The 22,752-nt window shown below is 39.9% G+C and overlaps 1 protein-coding gene across 1 annotated transcript in view; it reads right to left on the bottom strand.

The window, feature by feature from the left end:
• Positions 1–249: 249 nt before the first annotated feature.
• Positions 250–22,752, bottom strand: part of Calcrl (calcitonin receptor like receptor) — a 94,038-nt gene continuing 71,535 nt past the window's right edge. The window contains exons 9-15 of the mRNA XM_055600820.1: positions 19,471–19,597; positions 16,883–17,036; positions 15,342–15,402; positions 15,192–15,258; positions 10,284–10,502; positions 9,658–9,699; positions 250–3,355 (exon numbers count right to left, since the gene is read on the bottom strand). Of these exons, the coding sequence (XP_055456795.1) occupies positions 3,131–3,355; positions 9,658–9,699; positions 10,284–10,502; positions 15,192–15,258; positions 15,342–15,402; positions 16,883–17,036; positions 19,471–19,597 (895 nt within the window). The 3' untranslated portion in view covers positions 250–3,130. The remainder of the gene's footprint in view (positions 3,356–9,657; positions 9,700–10,283; positions 10,503–15,191; positions 15,259–15,341; positions 15,403–16,882; positions 17,037–19,470; positions 19,598–22,752) is intronic.

The raw sequence follows: 22,752 nt of genomic DNA, 5'->3' as shown, positions 1-22,752 counted from the left end.
AAATGTTAAAGTTTTTTTGGGGGGCGGGTGAGGTTATGACCATTTCTTTTTTTTTTTTAATATTATGTAGGCATTTTCATTCTTTTTATTTTTGGGATTTAACAAAAACTCACTCCTTGGAATACAGTGCAGAGAGAAGAAAAATACACTAAAAATGTTCCTATTTGAGAAGGTCTTTCCTCTTCTTACATGACAAACAGGACTCCTGTTTGTGCATGTTATAGTTTTAGCATGGAAAACAAATTCACATCTTTCAAATTAATTTATTAAATTCACTTACTAGTTTATTGAAGTCTTTAAAGAGAGGAATAAAGACATCATCATTTATTTTGCAAGGTATTTCTTTAATTCCTGCAAGAATTTCGTGAGACACTGAATTACTCTGTAGTCCAGGAAGATGAGTGAAAACTCAGTGTTAACTTGCAACTTTAATATTCTCATAAAATCTAAATAGAGATTTAAGTAGATGTAACAGGAGCTCTTTGAAGTGACTGGAACAGCTCGAATATGTTTTACAGATAATGTTTCTATGCGCAAATTAAAACACAAAAGAAATTGAGACAGATTCACATTAAAATATCTAACAGCGAGAACAACGCAGAGAGGACTATTAAACTGTGTACAGTTTGTTATAGCTGAACAAATGCTGAACTCCGGGATTACAAAGTCACTTCTAAAATGTTGCCATGACTTTAACAAATAATTACAGAGAAAGGATACATCTAACTGTTAAAAAGCTAGAAATCTCCCCTCCCCCCCCAAAAAAAAAAATTTGGTTTTTAGGCACCAGAGAAGTTTTGTTTAAAAAATGTCATATTTTGTTTTTTTACAAGCAACACAGAAAGATTTTAATTGGCACTTGAGCTTTAGAGAATTCTAGCTTCAAAATATTATTACAAAAACTAATACTGGCTGATCTCAGATGGATATGGCTGAGGATTATGCCACAGTAGATGTCGGCAGTAAAGAAATCTCAGCTACGTTCAGTAGGATAAAAGAATAATAAAGTTACAAATTATAATACTCCTTAATTGTGTTCTCTAGTAGTTCAGCTTTCTCCACTGTCATTTATGGTGAATGCTTGACAGTTTGTTTGGAAGAATGCAGAACCTTCATGAACACTGTCAGCAAAGATATAAATCTGTGCCTTTGAATAATAAATAGCTAAAATTTGAGTGTATTAAAAGGAAGTTCTGTACAGTTTAGGCAGTTGCAAGTTCAGAACGGCCTGCAATCCTTTTTAGTGATGGCTTGCATGAAATCCACAAAATTCAAACTAACTTAGTAATACCTTGTGCCTATATAAATGAATTACAAATATATCTACCTGATCAGCTGATATGTCAGCTCTTGATAACTTGAATTGTTTTCCTTAACAACTTCAAACAACTTCTGAACTTCTGAATTCGCTATCTTGAGACACAAGTGGTGATAACTAAATTATTACTTTCGTCCATTGTAACATGACTGAAACACTTCAAAAAGACACATACATGTGACTTTCCCCAAAATGACTTTTCCTAACTTAAGTCAATCTTGTTCCTCAGAAAATCCAGAAGAAAGCAACATTAGAAAAACTAAATCCATTTAGAATGCCACTTTATCTCATGAGCAATGCGTTCTTCTGTCTTAATTTAATTATTACCTAAATGCCTGACAGTTTCTCCTCAATGACAAGGCCAAGTTTTTCCCTGACTTGTACTGTCGCCCACAGTAGTCTACTGAAATGCTAAAACAGTGAGTATTACAAAGAGAAAATTCCTCTGTGGTTCATTAAAAAAAATAATAATAACCTGTGTCTTTTTCAAGACCTCATATCTTCCCTTAGTAAAAGTCAGAAAAGCTATATTTTAGTGAACTGAAGTCCACACATGGCAGACTAGCATTTCTGTGAACAACTGTGGTTGTTCCAATGTTCTGGATTTGAATGCGTTGTCATCAAAATGGAAGAAGCAATACATGAGCACACCGAAGATAATGTGCTATATGATTATGGTTTTGCATTTTAAAATAAATATTTCCTGGCTGATCATTCATGTTTCTGGAGTTTGTTTTTAGTTCTTAAACCTCTGATGCTGGCGTCTGGTTGTCCTTAAAATATTTGCCAAATGCAGACTTGAGGGCTCTATTCACTACGCAGTCAGCACAGACACGGCATCAGAAACCACATCGCCTATGATGTTGCATTATCTATCTGCTTTAAAACAGTTACCTAAGTTGTGTTTTGAATTGAAACAATAAAATAAACTGACAGTATTTACAGGTTCATTTGTACAAAAGCTCTCTCTCTCTCAGATTTTCAAGATAAAAAGAAATCCTTCATGTGAAATGATTGATCACTTGTCTACACAGTAGAAATGGAAAGGCCAAAGTCTCTATTTACAGATTCAGGAAAATTGATTTCCTCCCACACATGCAGTAAGATTAAAAAAAAAAAAGTAGCTGACAAAAGTATTTGTAGCTTCTACCAATATATCTCCCTAGTGATTCAGAAAGGGATTGTATATTGTAGATTTTGCTCACCAAGTGTCAAAACGGATATGCCACAGGATACAAGTGTATGTAGCAGCAACTGAGAAGCCCGTGGGAGTTCTGCTCAGCCGCTTCTCTTAAAGAGAAGAGCATGAGGTGACAGAAATAATGAACCTCGTGTAGTCCATTGGGGAAGTTCTAAAGAGGGTAGGAGTCTTTCTGAGCAAACCATCCACAGCTACCAAATGTCAATAGGACAGAGTTTTACCACAAACAAAAAACAAACTGTCCTCTCGTGTCTGTAAGACAGAGTGAGGTCTCCTCAGGCGAGAAGAGCAGAACGCTGCTCTGTGCGTGTGTGAGCGTGCGGTCATCCGTCTGTGAGCTCATGCAGGGTTGTGGTTTCCAAGGCATGTCTGTTCCCAAGAGTTGATTGTGCTTTCTTTCTTTCTTTCCAGTTCCACAGCCGGCGGTGTCAGGTTGGTAACTTGAAATCAGCTACAGTGGGAGGATTTACTGGCCAGTGGTGTGGATTGAGGCCTTCCCCACTGAGAGAGAGGGGACTGTTAAACATTATCAACACAACACTTGCTATCAAACCTTCCGACTATCATATCATAGCTTCGTGTGGCACAGATCAGGTGAGATCTCTGTATTTTCACATAACTAGGTCATACACTTTTTCTGTTTTTAAGGCAACATTTTCAATATCCTGAATGCTTTTCCCGTTCAAGTGTTCAGTGGGACAGTCGTGGCTGTATCCAGGAATGTCACTGATGGTTGACACCGTGTAGGAAGCACTGCGGAGAGCATCCGAGTGGGAAAAGCCATTTCCAAACTGGATTTTGTATTGGTTCCAATTTCTCCTCAGAATTGCTTGAACCTACCAATTGACAAGAGACAGGAACAGTAAGAACAACCTGTTAGTGGAGTTGACGTTATTCTAGTTGAGGCACAGCAAAATGTTCTGTAGAAAGGGTGTTTGTTGTTCGTTTGTTTCAAGTAAGAGGAGTAAGAGGAAGACCACGTGGTCCTGGTCTGTAGTTGTAGCTACCCATGAAACTGAGGCAGGGTACTGCATGGTCAGAGCCTGTTGCGTGGCAGTATTAAATAAGTTCAGGCCTGCTGACAGCTGGTGCCCAATAAAAAGGAGGGAGAGAGAGAAATACTTAGCTCCTTGGTAGGTTGCTTGCTTAGCAAGTGTGATGCCCTGAATTCAGTCCTAGTACCACGCATACACATGCACACCAATTTTAGGTAAAACACTTTCACATTAGGGAACACAGTGCAATTAATCTGTACTTTTGATTAATTAAATCAAAAAGTATTTTATTATTTTTATTCCATGTCTTGAATTTATTTTTTAATTTTTTATTATCATTATTATTTTTTTTATTAATTACAATTTATTCACTTTGTATCCTGGCTGTACCCCCTTCCTCATTTCTTCCCTGTCCCATCCTCACATCCCAGCCCCCATGTCCCTCCCCTAGTCCACTGATAGGGGAAGTCCTCCTCCCCTACTATCTGACCCTAGCTTATCAGGTCTCATCAGGACTGTCTGGATCCTCTTTCTCTGTGGCCTATTAAGGCCACCTCACCAGGGGGAGTTGATCAAAAAGCAGACAACTGAGTTCATGCCAGAGACAGCCCCTGTTCCCCTTACTAGGGAAACCACATGGAGACTGAGCAGCCATGAGCTACATCTGAGCAGGGGTTCTAGTTTATCTCCATGCATGTTTCTTGGTTGATCTATCAGTCTTTGCAAAGAAATCTGTGCCCAGATTTTCTGGCTCTATCAGTCTCCCTGTGGATCTCCTGTCCACTCCAGGCCTTTCTCCCCCCATCTTCCATGTCTTGAATTTAAAGGTCTAGTAACCTGCATGTAGTGTGTGTGTTCTTGTCAAACACAATTCATCTAGGCCTTTCCCAAACAACATAATATGTATATCTGGTTTTACACCAGTAACTTAATAAAATAACAGTCTAAGTACTGACAGCGTTTAGGGATTGGAGAAATACGTACATTAAAAGAATATAGGGACACAGGGAAAATTATCATCACTAGCAGTAGGATTTAGTGAATGATTTGTGTACACTAAAAATGGTGCTACTTTCTGAAATAACAAGGCATTTGACTTAACAAACCTAAAATAATGCAATGCGTTAGACTGGACAAAAGTTATTGCAAAAATTGTGTAGGGATGTTACTTCTCCGCTTCTGCGTATCTTGTCTTTCTTTCCTTTTTAATATTTTCAAGAATGTATTACTTTTATTTTATGTATGTAAATGTTTTGTCTGAATGTTTGTAAGCGTATCACATGTGTGCGAGCCTGGTACACAGCGAGGCCAGAAGAGGCTTTTGGGTGCCTGGAATTGTAGCTACAGATGTTCTTGAGGTATCGCTGGGTGCTGGGGCCTGAGCCTGGTGCTCTGCGTGCACAGGCGCAGCAAGAGCTCTAAGCTCCACCTCCTCTTCCTCTGTAGCTTTCTTTCTTAAAACAGACGTGGAGTTTAATGCTTTCCCTGACCGAAATTCCAGATTATGGCTAGTTATGTCGGATATGATGGCTCCGATTCTGATTAAACTTAGGCCACTAGAAAGACTTCCTTCAAGCTGAATCCTTAAACTCGTGAGAGTCTCCGTCTTGGATGATGTCATCTTTATTCCAGAATGTGGTGTGTGCAGTCTGACTGGAGCCTGGCACTTTCAGGCGTAAAGTATTTGCCCCATCGCTGGTGTGTAACCCATGTGTGCCCAAGATTCGTGGAGACTACAGCTTTGGGGTACTTTCAAGTCTCTTCTCTGCTACCACGTAAGATAAAAACAGAAGGTTTCCTGTCTTCTTTCATGTTTTAGTAGTAAAGAAAAATGAATGGTCAAAAAAAAGAAAAAAATGGGGTCATTCATTTCTTATATGTAATTCAGAATTAATTACTGAAATATCCATTTAATGTTACTATATAAGTAAAAGCTATAAACTCAGTTATAAATATATCATTAAAAACTTCAGCAATTTTGAACCATTCCTTTATATTTGGTACTAAAAGCTAATGTATATTCATGTAAGTACTATATAAATAAAAGACTTATAGAATAATTATATATTTATCTTGCACAAAATTACTATTTGCCTCCCTCATGGTTTATGAATTCTAACTCAACAAATAAGATTTAAATTAACATAACTTGCTAATTATGCATATGATGTCTTCAAAAATGCAAGCAAACAGTAACTACAGTGGCCTTCAAGGGTGTGTTTAAGTAAACATTCAGAGATTTTAACAAGATATACTTTTGAACAGTTATGTAACTATTCTGGGTAGTAAGTATTTTAGTCTGATATTTATTTATATTTTTCATTTATTATGGATGCTAGACTAATTAGAGACTGGAACTGCATAGCTTCAACTTGAATGGAAGTCGGATGTATCTTCCATAAAATATTCCAGACCAGTGTTGAAAGGATGCCAACTGGAAGATAGCCATCGTGAGGTCCTTGAACTGATAGTTCTAAGAGAAAAACTAGCCAAATCCCAGAGGTCAAAATGAACATGAGCTGTTAGATGTTTGTCCTTGAACAATTTATGATTATGATCATCAACTTGTTTCTTCTGAGTGAAGAAGTCATCAGAAAGGACTATGTCCTGAAGTGTGGGTTATTACTTACCAAAGTTTAAAAAAAAATGAATCTAATTAAAGACCAGTGGTCTTTACAACCTTGTGTGGTAAGAATGTTACGTTCTTAACTTTTTCCTCTAATTTAAGAAGAGTATTAAATTAGACAATCAATAATTTTAAATGGGAAAAATGAAAAATATGTGGCTGGGCACATATGAATATGGTTTCACTGGTTTATGTAAGAGCTTTATGCTAAATCAAATGCTTAGCATAATATATGCACATTCATACATGATAAGGATCAAACAATGCTCCTTAATCTAAATCAAATTTTAAGAATATGATAGTTATAAAGAAAATACCCATTTTTCTTTACAGAATGAGTTAAGGCTTCTCAAACATTTTTTTGTTCAGTTGATGAAATGCTTGCAATGCATCGATGTCACATTCACTGGCTCTGATTCGCTGGCTCTGATGGCCAGAGCCCCCTGTTGATGCTACCCAAGCCTATTTTTACTGGAATGGAAAGGGGCTGAGTGGCCTGCCTACTTGTCAAACTACAGTTAACTAGCAAGAAATGCTCAGAGGAAAGTACATGCTTGCTTCACAAATAAACTCAGCAGAGAGTCAAATGCAAGTGCAGATATTGGGCAGAAGCAAGCCACTTGACCTAACGTGAAGGGCGAGTAGGAAACTAAGACAAAGCAAAAGATCTTAACAAAAACATGACATATTTGGAACCACACAAACTGAACCTGGCAGCCATTGCTTCATGTTACAGGGTGGGAAAATGCAAGCGGCAAAGAGACAAAAGGGAGAAATTACAGCGTTTCCACAGTGAGGGATGAATCATCTCCACCAGGGACTGTCTCCCAGGCAGGACAAGGGACAGATATTAACGATGTTGTGATGAGCTGAGAATTTGGCAACAACCTAGTTCAAAGGTTTTCTTGTTATTAAAATTTTCCAATGCCAAAATTTCCTCAATTTAAGGCATGGCAGAAGAACAAGGTCCCGTCTTTCTTGTTTACACAGATAAGGGACAGCGGGAGTGTAAGGCAGGAACTTCCGTATTCCCTGGACACTGTTTCTGAAGGAGAGTGCCAATTTGAACCTTAGATTGCAGCGTGCCTGAGGCTCCCGTTTCTGCATGGCTTTTCGTTGAGCAGTGAGTTCTCCGGCCAGCACAGCAATGGAGCTACACGGCTCTCAGGATGTGGTTAGGTGGGTATTGTAGGAGAAGTTCACATTCACCTTTCCAACATTAGTGCAAATAACTTGCTTTTCTTGCTCTTTTATGAGGACAAATACACTTCCCTTGGCTCCAGGTCTTCCCTAAAAGGTAACTTCTAGGAAGAAAGAAGCGTCTCCAGAGTCTGAGGGTAACACCTGTTCGTTTTCCACCACCCCCTCCCCTGCGGCACCCTCTTCAACTCCTGGCTTACAGGTGACTATGATGTAACTAGGTAAAAGCCACACCAATCTGTTTCTATGGCAAAGGAGCACAGCTTCCGTATTTCAGGCATGCTCTTTGAGGTGTGTTCCTATCATTCTCATCAACATGTAACCGGTGTGGCCTCAGTGAGCGCATGCGTGTACGCACGTACTAAAGGCTGCGTGAGTTTCCCTGTCAGGTGGCTTATCTGTCCTTTCTCGTTGCATTCTCTGTGTACAAGTGTCAGCCGCTAGAGGAAAACAGTCATTCTGTGTATAAGGTGGAATTGCAGAGACACGACCCATATTAGAACTCAAGAGCTACATTTGACAGCGCTCAGCTATAGCCCACTCTTACACACAGTGTTAGAAATAAATGTAATATAATAGCTATATGTTTGATTACATATACTTTAATTTTAACTTTAAACAATTAATTTGATTATTTCCAAAGAGGAAAAAAAGAAAGTAAATGCTTACTTAGACCAGGAAAAAGTACTTTACAGTTTCTCATGAGATAGATGTAATTTCCAGTACTTAATTTTATAGAAAATATCCACATATATTGTGCCATCTGGTCCATGCGCTTCCCGTGTGAGGTTTGCTGATGGGTTTTGCAGTTATTCTGTGCCCATTTCTCACTGAGTTGCTGCCTAGATCTCTGTGCTGTGCTCAACTGTTCTAGCACCCTCCAGATAAAAACTAGCCAAGCCGGTCAGGAAGAGTTAAAAATCAAAGTCAGGGACACCCAAACAACTGCAGTAACAATGTCCACATGACTGGGAGCGTCACCCAGGGAGGTTCCCGAAGCCTCTCAAAGAGAAAGTCCTCCTGCAAAACTAACCGTGCCACAGCAGTCTAGGTTAAATTTCCTAATTACTGCTTTACTATAACTTGTTTTAATTTTTTTGTATCTGTAATAAAAACTTTGAAAAGATTGCATAGTTGAGCCTACTGGAAAAGAGACAAGAGAAATGCGATAGACATCAGGAGCAGGGAACAGGGCAGGAGCCTACCACAGACAGCCTCTCAAAGACTCCACTGATCAAGGTATTGAAGCAGGCTGAGACTCATAGCCAAACTTTGGTCAGAGAGCAGGGAATCTTATGGAAGAAGGGGAGACAGAAAGACCTGGAGGGGACAGGAGCTCCACAAGGAGACCAACAGAAAAAAAAAAAAAAAACTGAGACCTGGGGCCCTGAAGAGACTGACACCCCAACCAAGGACAATGCATGGAAAGGACCTAAAACCCCCGGCTCAGATGTAGCCCATAGACTCAGTCTCCAATGGGGTCCCTAGTAAAGGGAGCAGGGGCTGTCTCTGACATGAACTCAGTGGCTTGCTCTCTGATCACCTCCCCCTGAGGGGGAGCAGCCTTGCCAGGCCACAGAGGAAGACAATGCAATCAGTCCTGATGAGACCTGATAGGCTAGGGTCAGAGGGAAGGGGAGGAGGACCTCCTCTATCAGTGGACTTGGGGAGGGGCATGGGGGAAGAAGAAGGAGGGAGGGTGTGACTGGGAGGAGATGAGAGAGAGGGTTACAGCCAGGATACAAAGTGAATGAATTGAAATAAATAATTAATTAAAATTTTTAAAAAGAAAAAGAGAAGGGGAAAAAACGAATAAATTCTGTTTTTTGTGACAGTATATGTTCTGTGAAGTTAAAGATTATCCAGCCCTGTTCCCAGAGCAATATCCAGACTTAGTACATTTTTTTTCTTTCTTTTTAGTCTGAGCTCTGTGAAGCCTTGGCTGTCCTGGAACTCACTCTGTAGACCAGGCTGGCCTCAAACTCAGAGATCCACCTGTCTCTGCCTCCCAAGTGCTTGGGTTAAAGGCGTGTGCCAGCACCACCTGGCCGACTCAGTACTTTCTAATTGTAGGTCAAGGAGGTAGCTGAATAGAAACTACTCACTGGAATATTTAGAAGTAAGACTAGCTTTTTCCTACCGTTCAACTCCAATATTACCTGCAATTTTTGAGATGAATATCTGTGCCTACACAAAGTAATTTTATGTTATTTTTCTATGATAAAATCGGCACTTGAAATAGTTGTTTTGAGAGGGGTTTATTTATTTTAAAACAACATTGTATAAATTATAAAAGTAGAAGAATCAATAGGCATACCTCTCCATTGAAGAAGCAGAAAATTGTAGACACCAAAAGACCCTGTTAAAAAGTAGAATTATCTGGGTTTTTATTATATCCTTTATTATTTAAAACAATTTTTTAATTTAAAATATTTTGGTCATATTCTTTCTCTACCCCAGGTTCTTCCAGATCCTCTCCCCATCCCTAACCATCCAACTTTTAAGTTCTCTCTCAAAAAAACAAACAAAAACCCAATACAATAATATCTTCCCTCAAAAAAAAAAAAAAGGAAACAAAATAAAAACCACAAATAAAAGCGTGCACACACACCCACAAACAGAAACCTGGGGTCCATTATGTGCTGGTAAACTGCTTGTGACCATGAGGCCTGTGCTGGGGTGGTTGACACACCCAGCCTCGCTCTGTTGGAGAAAACTGATTTTCCCACTCCCGGCAGGTATCAGTGACATCTAATCGTTCACTCATTCATTCAAAATGTGTAACAACGTGAAATATAACAAGATAAGCAACTGTCCTATCCAGTTGGGCAAGACAAAGCAACAGCAGGAAAAGAGCCCACGGGAAGGCACAGGAATGAAGGCGCCGGCCTGCCAAGCCCCCACGCCCCCACGCAGGGAGCACCGCGAGGAGGAGGGCCTCACCTGATAGTGCATCAGAATGTGCATGACGTAGTCGTACACCTCCTCCGCCACCCTTCCTTCCGGCCGCCACGGGAAAAGCACGAACTCGATGCCCAGCAGCGGGACCAGGATGAGCGTGGCTCGCACAGCTTTCATGTAGAGGTTGGACTCCGCCTGGTGCGTGACTTTCAGCTTGGTGATGAGAACGCGTACGATGTTTAACAGGAAAAAGAGGTTTACCTACAACGACAGTAAAGGGCGACCGAAAGTCAGCTCTCTTCAGTACCCAGAAGCCTAGGAGGACTCCGGCTCTAGAAAGCTTGGACTGTTTGATGTACAAGAACTAAGGGCTCATTTTGGTAAGATATTAGTGTCTATTTCCAGAGTGATGCTATTCAGTTTATAGGTACGTGAATTTTAGTGAAGTTAGCTTTTAGAAAAATAAAGTTATGCCAGAATTGTTGTGGAACACATTCAGTCAGGAAATATTTGAGTCATTTTAAGCTCATTTGCCATATATTTAATATTTGTCTATGATTCCAAATCAAGGTCATAAATACTATAAGCAAAAAGGATTCTTAAGAAATGTTAATTTTTAAATATTTATTTTTATTACTCTGTGGGGGGGGTGAGTGGACGGGGGATGAGAGTGTGTGTGTGCATGAGTGTGTGCATGTGTGTGTGTGTGTGTGTGTGTGTGTGTGTGTGCGCGCGCGCACACGCATGTATGTGTTCCCATGGAGGCCTGATCACGATGTTAGATCCATGGAGCAGGAATTACAGGCAGGTGTGGTCTGCCTAACATGAAGGCTGGGAACTGAACTCTGGTCCCTGGAAGAAGCGGCAGGTGCTCCTAATTGTGGGTCATCTCTCCAGCCTCAACAAATGTTAATTTTTAAAGAATCGCCTTTTCATCAGTTCCCAGTACTCTCCAAGCATATATTGTACCATAAAGCTATTTTTGTATATTTGTTTTGTCTTTCTTTCTGTAATAATCTTCATAACATCTTTTTATATAAACATTTCTCATAACAAGTACCTGCAAGAGTACAGTAATCTTCCTGATGCTGAGAAGAGACAGCCATGCACCTGAGCCACCTGATATTCAACCCAGACTGTGCTAGAGATGGAATCTTTGGCCTCCCATAACAACCTCCACAAACAACCTCCATAAATAAATTTACTATTTATTGTGCTGTAACAACTTTCCCCAAGGGATTTGAAGGGATTCATAGAACTATAAAAAATATGGAATTTGACTCAGCAATTAGAATCTGTCCTATCGGTGTATTAATTTCAATTTGTCTGTGTCCTTGCTTCCCTTTCATCCACTTCTTTTTCTCCAAACTCTACTTTCTCTCCTTTTATAATGGCTACTCTAGATTTTTTTCTCCACTTCTGTGATAATATACTCTGACAAAGTAATATGCGTTTATTTTAGCACGTAGCTCAAGGGACAGCCTGTTACAGAGGGGAGTCAAGGTGACAAGAATCAGCAGCAGCCGCCCACACCCTATATCCAGTCAAGAATCAGCAGCAAGGAATGCACGAGGGGGCCCAGCTCCCTCGCCCCATTGCATGCTGTCTGGGATTGCCTAGCTGCGAGGTGATCCTGCCCACGATTAAACTGTAGCTTTCCACATTGATTAAAGTACTTAAGAAAATCACCTACAACCATGCCCAGAGGCCTTTTAGGTGATTCTATATGCTATCAGGTTTACAGCTAACACTGAGCAAAATATTGACCTAAATACAAACTAAAATTTTCCCATTTCCTATTGAAAATTCCTCATTTAGTCCAGAAATGTTGTATTGAACAAACCGTTAATTTCTTTTTGTTTTCTCTGACCTTGACTTCTATAGCATTTTCCTTTCTTTAGTAACCTAATCATAAATTTTAAACAACAAACATCTATACACCTTAAAAGACTGACGTAATTAAAGCCCATCTCTTATCAAAGCCAACATGAATAAATTACATATATTTATTCACTTTTAACATGTGTCATGAAAATTATTAAGCATAAAGTTATTCCACTAATAAGTTATTCCACTATTAATGCAATGTAACACAGACTTCAAAAACGTATAGCTAACCAGACTCCTAACAAGAGCACGTCTGTGGAAAGAACATGTTTACAGACATTGGAATGCAATGAATACAGAGAAGGCCATTTGACAGGTGGGGTATGAAAGATGACCCAAGCCAGCATGCCAGCTGTACTCCTAACCCCTCTAAATAGGTTTCCCCTTACATAGAGAGAGAGGTTTTGTTAAATAAAAATTACTGCCACTTCCTGGGGAGAGTTGGGTAACGACCTTTATCCACTTAGAAGTGATCGTTTATCCATTTATAGGTTATAGATATAAATTATATTACAAAGTATTTTAAAATCCTAATATACAGGAAGCACTGATTAATAAATGTTAGACATGTGGCAGCTTAGATCTGTCCTCCAGGAAAAACAGTTAACTACAGAGAGGTTCTTTGACGCCGTCGTTCTGATGAAACGTGGAGCTAGGCCCGAAGAGGAGGCTACTGTTTGTGTAAGCGTCCACTCTATATAGCTGGAGCAGGGTGGACTGGGTCCTACACGCTACACAATTTCCCACAACAGTCTTACTTTAGGCAAAAGCGGAACTTTAAATTTCAGATGAACCCTATCTGGATTTCATCTGACTTAAACCAGACCTCATTAAAAAATTCCTGATTTTTTTTTTTTTTTTAGCTTATGTTTCTGAGAATTCTGTACGATTGCTTCATTCATATCATTCCCCCACACTCCTTTTCCCTGCAGCCTTTCTCAGGCAAACACCTCCCACACCCTTCCAAATCCATGGCGTCTTTCCCTGTCATTATTACGGTTACATGTGTGTATATATTTAGACACAAAGGTATCTGAGAAACCCGCCTGGTCCAGGTACTGTTGTTTGTGTGTAGACGTGTACAGAGCTGAGCTGCTGGTTATGGTTGGAAGATGAAAAAGCACAGGTAACTGATGTGTGCTGAGAGACATGTTTTTCACTACAGCGTGGTGTGCAATAGCTGGCAGATACCACAAGATACATTCACATCACCATAGTCCTGGGGTCAGAGAAGAAAGACTGTCACACAAGGGCAGCCAGCAACTCCTTCCCTCCGCCCTCAAGTGACATCTCCAAGATCTCAAACTGAATGCATCTTCTCAGCAGTAGCTTAAAGTAGTTCAGCAGGGCCTGCCTGAGGGCTGGGGGTGAAGGAGGAAGTCTGAGTGGGAAAGGATGATTTTCATTGTGAAGTAACATAACAAAACGCTAACTGTGACTTTTGTTGCCCTCTAACTGAAAAGGACAGGAGGGAAAACTGGCCCCGCAGCTCAGGAGCAAGGACCCCCAAATGCACAATTCCATCTCATCCTCAGCCAGAAGCAGGGCATAGCCTTGGATTCCTGGCGAGGAATGCCAGAATGGAGCTCTGGTTTCTGAACTCTACCTGGAGACCATAAACAACCATGTGACCCAAAATGCAGTCCAGACACCAGTCTCTTCTGATGGACAGCTTTGGGACTGCAACTCCAGGTTTCCATTGTGTCTATTCATCAGTCTCAGACTATTTCCTAAATGATTTTCAACACTCTTAATTCAGGAATCTTGTAGACTTGGAGGTCACTGGGGCTGGGGATTAGTGCTCTCTTAAGGCTTAATAGGGAGAGATATTTCCTCCAGGAAAGATTGAGTCTAACTCTGTCCCCGAATGAAGACATTAAGAGACAGTCTACTTCATGGTACCTGTCAATCACTGTGGCATGGTACCTGTCAATCACTGTGGCATGGTACCACCCCTCAGGAAAACCGATTCATCCCGAGGTGGGGAAAATAATTACCCACTTAATGAGATAATGTACTCACTCTTTCCCAACCCCCTCCCCGTATGTGAAGTTTGCAGCTTCCTGAGGAGACTGAGAACGCCTGCTTTTCTGAGTTACTCAAAGGAGCATCAATTTTTTTTTGTACCTTCTATTTCTTTCCCCAAAACTTAGCATGCTTTTCATGATGCTTCTAGGCTTTTCACTCTTTCTCTGAAGCTCCCATCTTCTGCATGTGGCTGCTTACAAAAGGCTTGTCTTTCTCTCGTCCTCCTCTTCCTTCCTCCAGCTGGGGAGATTTAAGGCTTGTCTGTTTTACTCTTAAACTGTAATAACATTGACCTTGATTTGTTTGTTTGTTTAATGTCTTTTTCTAAATTTGAATAAGGAGAATAAGAACCCAAAAGAAAAATTATGGCTCTACAAAATTTCTGATAACACAACCACATTCAAAGATGTCCAGTTGCTGCATCCATTAAGTGATGTGTCACAACTACAGAAAACATTAAGCACTGCTCCTTCCAAACAAAGTTGTTTCCTCATTGGCCCCTTCCTCTTGCAGAGGCGTGTTGCAGCTTCTTAGCAGAGCTTCTGTTCTGCTCCTCCCCTAGAGGCAGCATTTGCGGTATCACCACTCAGGCCTCTGACATTTACTGTATTTGGCTAGCAAGAGGAACGAAGAAATCAGGAAGAGAAAAAGTCTGAGGATTTCTCTCTGCTGCTGCTGCTGCTGCTGCTGCTGCTGCTTCCCTGCCTGGCTGTGGTTTGAGCAGCCGCTGTTTCCCACTAGGCAGAGCCCGAGTGCTTGCTGAGTTACTCTTAGCATTTGTCTAACTCTGTTGGAGCAGCTCTGACCCCGGTACAAGCTCAGCAGCAAAAGCAGCTCCCACACTTGCCTCTTCGTGATCCTTCTCCCTCGCTTGCAAACTAGCCATTTACCTTGCGTGCTTACATTATAAACGCCACAGCTTCGCCAAAGCTTACTCAGTTACGCAGTGCATCAGCTCTGACTGAGACGTGGGGAGAGGAGATTCAGGAAGTATGACTGAAAACTCGCGATAAACAGCGAGTTTTCATTACATACCAGTAAGGCAGCACAAATCGGACCATGGATTATGTAGAGGAGATGAGTGTCTGAGCTGATCCAGCAACTAGGGGATAAAATGAAGACATTAGAAAGAAGACTTTCATTTCGCTTAGTTCTAATGGAAGTCACAAACGGAAGACATCTTACTTGTCATTGTAGTACAAGCTCCTGGCGATGGCGTGGATGCAGGCAGGCAGCAGAGGAAACCCTACAAGGAATGCAAAGGAAACGAATGGGTCACATCCCTTACAGACAGGGCTTCTCCAAGAAGTCATGATCAAACTTCAGACACACCTTAGTAGCAAAATAATTAGCCACCTATTTTTTTCTGTGTAATTGCCTAAATGTGCTAAACTATCAAGTTTGAATGTCACACCACTTTGAATCAGTAAAACTGCAGAGATTAAAAATATTACATGCTGCCTAAGTCACTATCCTTAGAAGAATTTCTGTATTCATATAATTTCTGTGGGATGAAATTGGCTAAAATTTAATATCAAAAATTGAAAAATGCTTAAACTGATAATTGTTTTAAGATTCGCAGTAAGTTATTTTCTGAAGGAAGAGAGAAAAATGTGTTTCCTATACCAAGATTTCTGCATGTTTTCAGGCTTCTCAACAAGACCTTGAAAAATCTGAAGTGAAGAAATGTCGTATAGAGAAAATCAGAATCTATTGACAGTTTGGTGTGTGTACATGCATACTTCTTGAATGTACCTCAATTTCTACACTTTCATTTGATAGATCATAAAGAAATAAATCCCCAGAAATTAGTCCTATTGAATTCATTTCCTATCTATTTTACCCACACACATTATTCCAACGGCCTTTAAAAGCACAGCAGTATGATTCAGGTTTGCTTTGCGAGTGACCCAATGCCAAGAGGTTACGTAAAAGAAGCAGATCTTTTGTATGCATTTGTTCAATTACTGACCCCCCAAAATTTAGCTATGAAATGGCAGTTTAAAGAGATCTCAGCAGGGCTGGATGTGGTGACACACATCTTTAATCCCAGCACTCAGGAGGCAGATATGTGAATCTCTGCGTTCAAACCCTTCCTGATCTCCATAGCAAGTTCCAAGCCAAAAAGATCCTGTTTCAAAACCAAGGGAGAAAGAGAAAGAAAGAAAGAAAGAAAGAAAGAAAGAAAGAAAGAAAGAAAGAAAGAAAGAAAGAAGAAAGGAAGAAAGAAAGAAAGAAAGAAAGAAAGAAAGAAAGAAAGAAAGAAGAAGAAAGAAGAGAGAGAGGGGGAGGGAGGGAGGGAAAGAAAGAAAGAAAAAGAAAGAAGAGAGGGAGGGAGGGAGGGAAAGAAAGAAAGAAAGAAAGAGGAAAGAGAGAGAGAGGAGAGAGAGAATCTTAAATTTTTTTTGGATGGCACTCTAAAGCTACTTCGCACCAATGTCCTCATTTTACACATGAAAAAAGAAAATTCAGACAAGTGCAGAAACTAGATCCCGACTTTTAATTCTATTGTTTTAGTCACTATGCATTCATCTAGAATAAACTCGTCACTGGGATGTCAAATATAAAAAAGGTATCATGTTATTCATCAAAATGAGACTAGCAAAATCACGACTTTGTGATGCTTTGCTCTCTTTACATGTTTCAATGTACTGCAATGAGAAAAATCTCAGAGCTACAGGCCTCCTTAGTCAGGTGATTAGGCAGGTGGTGGCAGTGGCACCTACCCCAGCCAAGAAAGTAATACCACATCAGGTGCTGCTTCTCCGCGAACACGGCCACCACGATGAGTGTGTGCAGGTAAATGCCTTCACAGAGCATCCAGAAGTAGTTACAGCCCATCAGGTAGAGATGGATGAACTGAAACACCTTACAGCTCACCTGAGGGGGAAAGATGGTTGTCTTAGTTCATGAAATTCACATGCGAAGCAATCGTCCGGCGTATTTCTGAAACCATGGGCATTTTCTGTCCCCCACTCAGAACTGTGCGCTCTAGGAAGACTGAGTCGTACAGTCTTTTGAACACTCAGCCCACGATGGCTCTAAAGTTGTTAACCAGGTACTCTATCGGTTCATAAGAATCATATGATATTCAAAACAAAACAATCTCCCTCTGCTTAGTTGGTACCAGTTTTCCTGGTGTGTTCTAGTTGTTACATAATTATGAATGTAGCAGTCCACACACACACCACTGCACAATTGTTTTGATTTGGGTTGTTGTTTTCTGTTAGAAAAAAACATTGACAGGCTTATCAGTGCTTCATTAAACATGCATGCTATTGGTAAGTTTTGTAGCTTTCAAACCAAAAGCACAAATAAAACTTGGTCAGTAATTCTCTAATGAACCCACTCATTGTCCAGATATAAAATATGTGAGATTTTTCATAACAGATAAAGAACTGTGGGTTTGCTTCCTCTTTTTCTAGGGTTCCTGTTTTCTCTTCTCTTATAGATTAGAGAATTAGAGAATAGAGATTAGAGATCAAAATATCAGATAAAGAAAATACAAAGGAGCTGAGAGATACAGGTCTTCCCTTACCAAAGTAAATAAATGTAGCAGTATGTGGAAATCGTTAGAATTTCAGTCTGAAATTCAATATATAGTTAGTGCTTACTGCATTTTTTTGAAATAAATATTATATTAGAAACTGAAAGCCCTGATAAATAAGTTTAGAGTTATCATGGACTAAAATGAATAGCATTTGCATAAATGTCACCTTAAAGTGTTTGTACTATTATCATTTATACATATTTTAATCAAATTCTTGAATATTTCTGTGAGGTATGCACTGTAAATTATCACGCATCACAGATAAAAAAACTAGTAGAAAAGTGAGAATATTTGCAAATATTCATATAACATTAATCAGAGTTGCACCTTAAACAAAAACTATGATTCTATTTTTATTACTCTAGGTAATAACACCTTCCTAAAGGATATTTGTAACATCATTTCTTCATTTAACATGTGTTAAGGATTCATTTACTAAATTTTAAATAATGTAGTATGTGTTTTATGACATTCAAGTCTTGAAAAGATAAAATAACTTTTAACTACATATATTTGAGCATATTTATAGTGTATTTAACCTTCAATATTTATATAGGTATCAAATTCTTATCTAATTAAATTTGATTCTGCTGATAATTTAAAATTAATATAAACTATTGAGAGGAAAAGCATTTAGGACATACTTCAGAAAAGCATTTCCGTTGAGGGCTCTGTTACCATCATCAGAAAATGCTTTTTTCCAAATAGCAACTTCACCGTACCCTAACTTACACTTTGTGGATTAGCTGCACGTCCTTCCAAGTGCTAGAAACCCAGGCTGTGTTACAAACAGACTTCCTCCTCCTGGAGAAACCCGTTCTGAGAGGGCAGAACGCCGCCAGTGTTTTATTCTGATTATATCCCGGTCTGCTTCCTGCCCAGTGGCTTCAGAGAGGACGCAGTGATAGCAACCCAGAAACACACACTCAAACAATGGGAAAACGTTACAACTTTGTAAATTACCCTGAAAACACACGTAACACACACGAGTGTTATTTCCCACTTGTTGGAAACTCCTTCCCTTCCCTGATTTCAGTAACCGGATAACATAATCCGGAAACACAACTGATGTGCTCAGGAACACACACTTACACACCCACCACGCACACACACACATACACACACACACAAACACACACAAATCCAAAACCAGAGTCTCGCCACAATGCCGAGGTAGATGGCTCTGAAAGTGTGAACATTCCTGCCACGGGTACATGTATTTGAACCCAAGTATGGTTTACATATATGTACACATCATGGATAACTGTAGCATATATTTTAAGTATGGCTTATAGGAAGAAGAGTTCATCAGTGTGCACTGAGACGGAGAGCCTCTAACATTTCATTTTAACGGCGTTTAAGGTTACTGTACATACAAAGTATGCAAATCCTTCTCTTTCTGGTTTTATTAATGTTTAATGTAAGCTTGACACCAAAACGTAACTTGAAGTTCCCATTACGCGCATTGTTTTCTTTCACGGGGTACTCAGTTGCACTGATTGCGGTTTAAATTGGATTGAACAAACTGGTGTAGTCACAGTCCCGAGGGCCACCTGGAGTCCACAGCTACGACATGAACTGAAGCTGTGGAAATACTGAAGAAATTTGCCTTCTTAGGCCACAACATAGCTGAGCTATGTTTTCTGTGTTAAACCGAAAGTTTACATAAAGATTTTTTTCAGGACATACATATTCTATCAGAAACCAGCCCCCAGCCCAAGTCTCTTCCCACTAATCCTCAAAGCTACAGCATATTTCACTTACTGGATTTGTAGCCACCAAGGCCTGGTTGTTGGCCACCGCGGTGAGGTGAGTAATTGTTACAATTGAATTACAGACAAAGGAAAAGAACAGGTTCTTATGTAAGGTAATCCGCTGGCAACTGAGGCTCCTGTAAGACAAAAGAGACAGTGTGCCGACACCACAGAAGGCTCCTGCATTTTTAATTAAATGTAACTCAGATAAAGTACACTTTCAATTCTTAGAGGTTGCTCTAATTTTGGAAAAAATCAATTTTGTTTATCTATAATTTTCACTTGATAAAAATTTTAATTAGAGAAAAACTCAGATGGAAATGAGTTGCTTTTGCAGAGATGTGGTGACGTACAGGTGGGGAACTTGCCTGTATAAAAACTCTGCATTAATTAATCTCCTTAATTCTGAACACAATATTTTAATTCATTCTACAGAAAGCAGAAGTTGATATTCGATGATGTTGCATAACCAAAAACACACTAATGAACTTGAATACTTCCATTTACCTGAGACTCTCGTGCAGATAACACCCTCTCATTGCACTCCACAGTCAGCTTTCTTTAAACAGCAGGTGGATTTTGTTGAACCGGTAATGACGACACTGGTAATGACCGGTCATGGGAACTGTGTGATTGTATTTAGACCAGCTGCACTCATGGAAACTAGAAGCCATTGAGGATCGCTCAGCCCTGTTGATGGTCTTCTGATTGGCCCACATGTCATCAGGACATAAAAGAAGCCATCCTCTCCCCATTTGTACGAAACAAGAAGAACTGGCCTCACAAAGTTCATACAGAGTAAAGTCCAGGAAAGGTGTCATTACGGTTGTGTGACACAGCTTTTTAAATTTAACCCACAGTCACACATTCAAAAGAAAATCCCAGCACAAATTTCTTTATGACACAATTGAACACAGTTTTATTCAGGGTTCCAGGGCAGGGATGATAAAGGAAGCTGTCGACTGGCACAGTTAAACACGGGTAGGAATGCGTGGGACAGCACGTCATGATATCGAATGAAACCTTGTGTGTGGTTTACTAACTCAGAATGTCTTTCTGGAGAAACCACCCAACTTAATCACAAGGTTTCTACTTTGAAAAATTAAAGATTTCGTATAATTGTATCACTTCCCTTTTATCTGAAAAAACAGAATGTGTGGAAGTTTTGAATTAGAATTGGGAATGTTTTCCACATTTAAAATACAAAGTTTAGACTATTTTCCTTCTAAAATGTCCATAACTCTGTGATTCTATATATAGCTCTACCATTTTAAAGAATGAGGAAGTCTTTTTAACCCAAACTAACATTTTCAGTTTGCTAATACATGCTCGATACTATTAGCAAAGAATTACAAAAGCTTAATAGATTGGATAGTTCTTACAATAACCACTGGCTGTGGGTGAGCCGGTCATCTAACAGCAGGTGTTTGCAAGCATCTGCGATCCATCCAAACAGGAAGAGTGACATCCCCAGGTGTCCTACTGACTAGAGTCAGCCTCCTGGACTTGACCTCTCAGTGCAGAGAGACAATGAGGGGAAGGCTCAGGTAAAGTTTGACATGCAGAGTACTGAAGATACTCCACAGAAAACAGCAGTTTTCACGAATGGTGACGAGTAGCATGGCTCTTGTAATTTAAAGAAAGTCCCTACTGAAAGGTGGGCCTACTTCCAAGACGGTGACACAGCAGTGACACGATTCTGCTTATTAACAATGAAGACAGCAGCTAAATAGGACAGGCCTGCTAAGGACATTCTTCTTACAGTGACTAATATTACATGTAATTTATTCCCATCGCGTGCCACGCTCCTATCATGAAAGTCATGAGCAGCTCTGCCGGGGGCTTGCGCCTTTTCTGTGGGTGCCAAGCAGTGCTGAGGAGCTACTTAGCAGTGCATACCTTTGCCTCTTTGGGTGCAGAATTAAGCAAACGTGCTACCAGACAGAAAACATTTCCCTTCATGGGGCTAGTTCACCTTTTTCTGCTGAACACGTCTCTAATCTAAGTCATGGATAAAACACATATCCTCCTCTTTTCAAGAAAAAAATAAAACACATAATTTTCAAATTATGATTAAAGATTAAAAATCTTGGCTTAAAAGGCAAACTTGAAGTGTTTTAAAGTAGTGGAATTCAAGCATTAAAGAAATCTTTTATAAAGCAGCAATACCTGCCAGGCCTGGTGAAGAGGCCTGAAATCTTATCTCTTTGAGAGATCAAGGCAGGAGGATGAAAAGTTCAAGGCTAGCCTGGGCTACAGAGGGAGTTCCAGACCAAGTTTAGTAAATTAGTGAGATTCTGTCTCAAAGTAAAACAAAAACATCACTGTGCTAGCAATATATTCCAGTGCACCCACCTGGCATGCCCGGAACTGTAGGTTCAGTCTCCGGGGCTGCCGATGGACAAGCTAAGTTAAAACTGAAAATAGTAATGCTGGGATGAGGTAACACATAAAAGTTGAAAGATAAGATCTGAGGAATATGATAGCAACATTTATAATAATGCATGGTATACATGTATGTAATTCAAAAATAAATAAAAATATAATATTAAAATAACTATAAATGTTGACAATAGTGGTATTCTCATGGGAAAAGATTGGAAGAACTTAAAATGTTAGCCATAGACTGCTTTTTGTCCAGGTAAATATCCTGCCCTTTCCTATGCTAACCTGCACGTCTGTCCTCAGAAATTCCTTTTTCATGTGGTTGTCCGTCCCCCAACCTGTCCTTAATAGTGAAAGATTGAAAATGTACAACTGGTATGTATTGTCGCTGAAGATGAGATTGTGAGTATCAGCCTGCACATTGCCAGCCGAAGATCGCTGCTTCAGCGATCCTGATCATCAGCTGAGCTGGCAAACCTGTTATATAAGCTAGATCACTGCCAAATCAGCCCACTCTGTGTGGTGAGAACGAACCACACTGTCTAAACCTTTGGCTGCTGCTTTAGTTTCTTCCATTTCTGCCTCGAGGCACCGCACAGACTGAAGTGGTGAAGATGCTATCTGATACACCGTGTCTAGTGATAAAAAAGGATTCAGATCCGTATGGTGAGTCTTAGTGCTTCCTTCTAAACACAGTCATTAACACGTGTAAGGAGATTGGTGCACATGAAAATCAACTTGTACGTGAAAAATTTTAATTGTAATTATTAAGCAAATGAGTGGTTTGCCTAAAGAAATATGCTAACATTTTGAGATATATACATATAAAATTTGTCCTGGGGACTGTAGCGTAACCACAGAATAGGAAACACGGCTAATGAGCCTGGATTGTTTCCATTTCATAGTC

The sequence above is a fragment of the Psammomys obesus genome, unplaced genomic scaffold, assembly GCF_907164565.1.
Source record: "Psammomys obesus unplaced genomic scaffold, mPsaObe1.curated_primary_1811, whole genome shotgun sequence".
In the NCBI taxonomy this organism is placed as follows: domain Eukaryota; kingdom Metazoa; phylum Chordata; class Mammalia; order Rodentia; family Muridae; genus Psammomys; species Psammomys obesus.
Note: the sequence above shows the minus strand (reverse complement) of the source record. Positions and strands in the feature narration are given on the sequence as shown.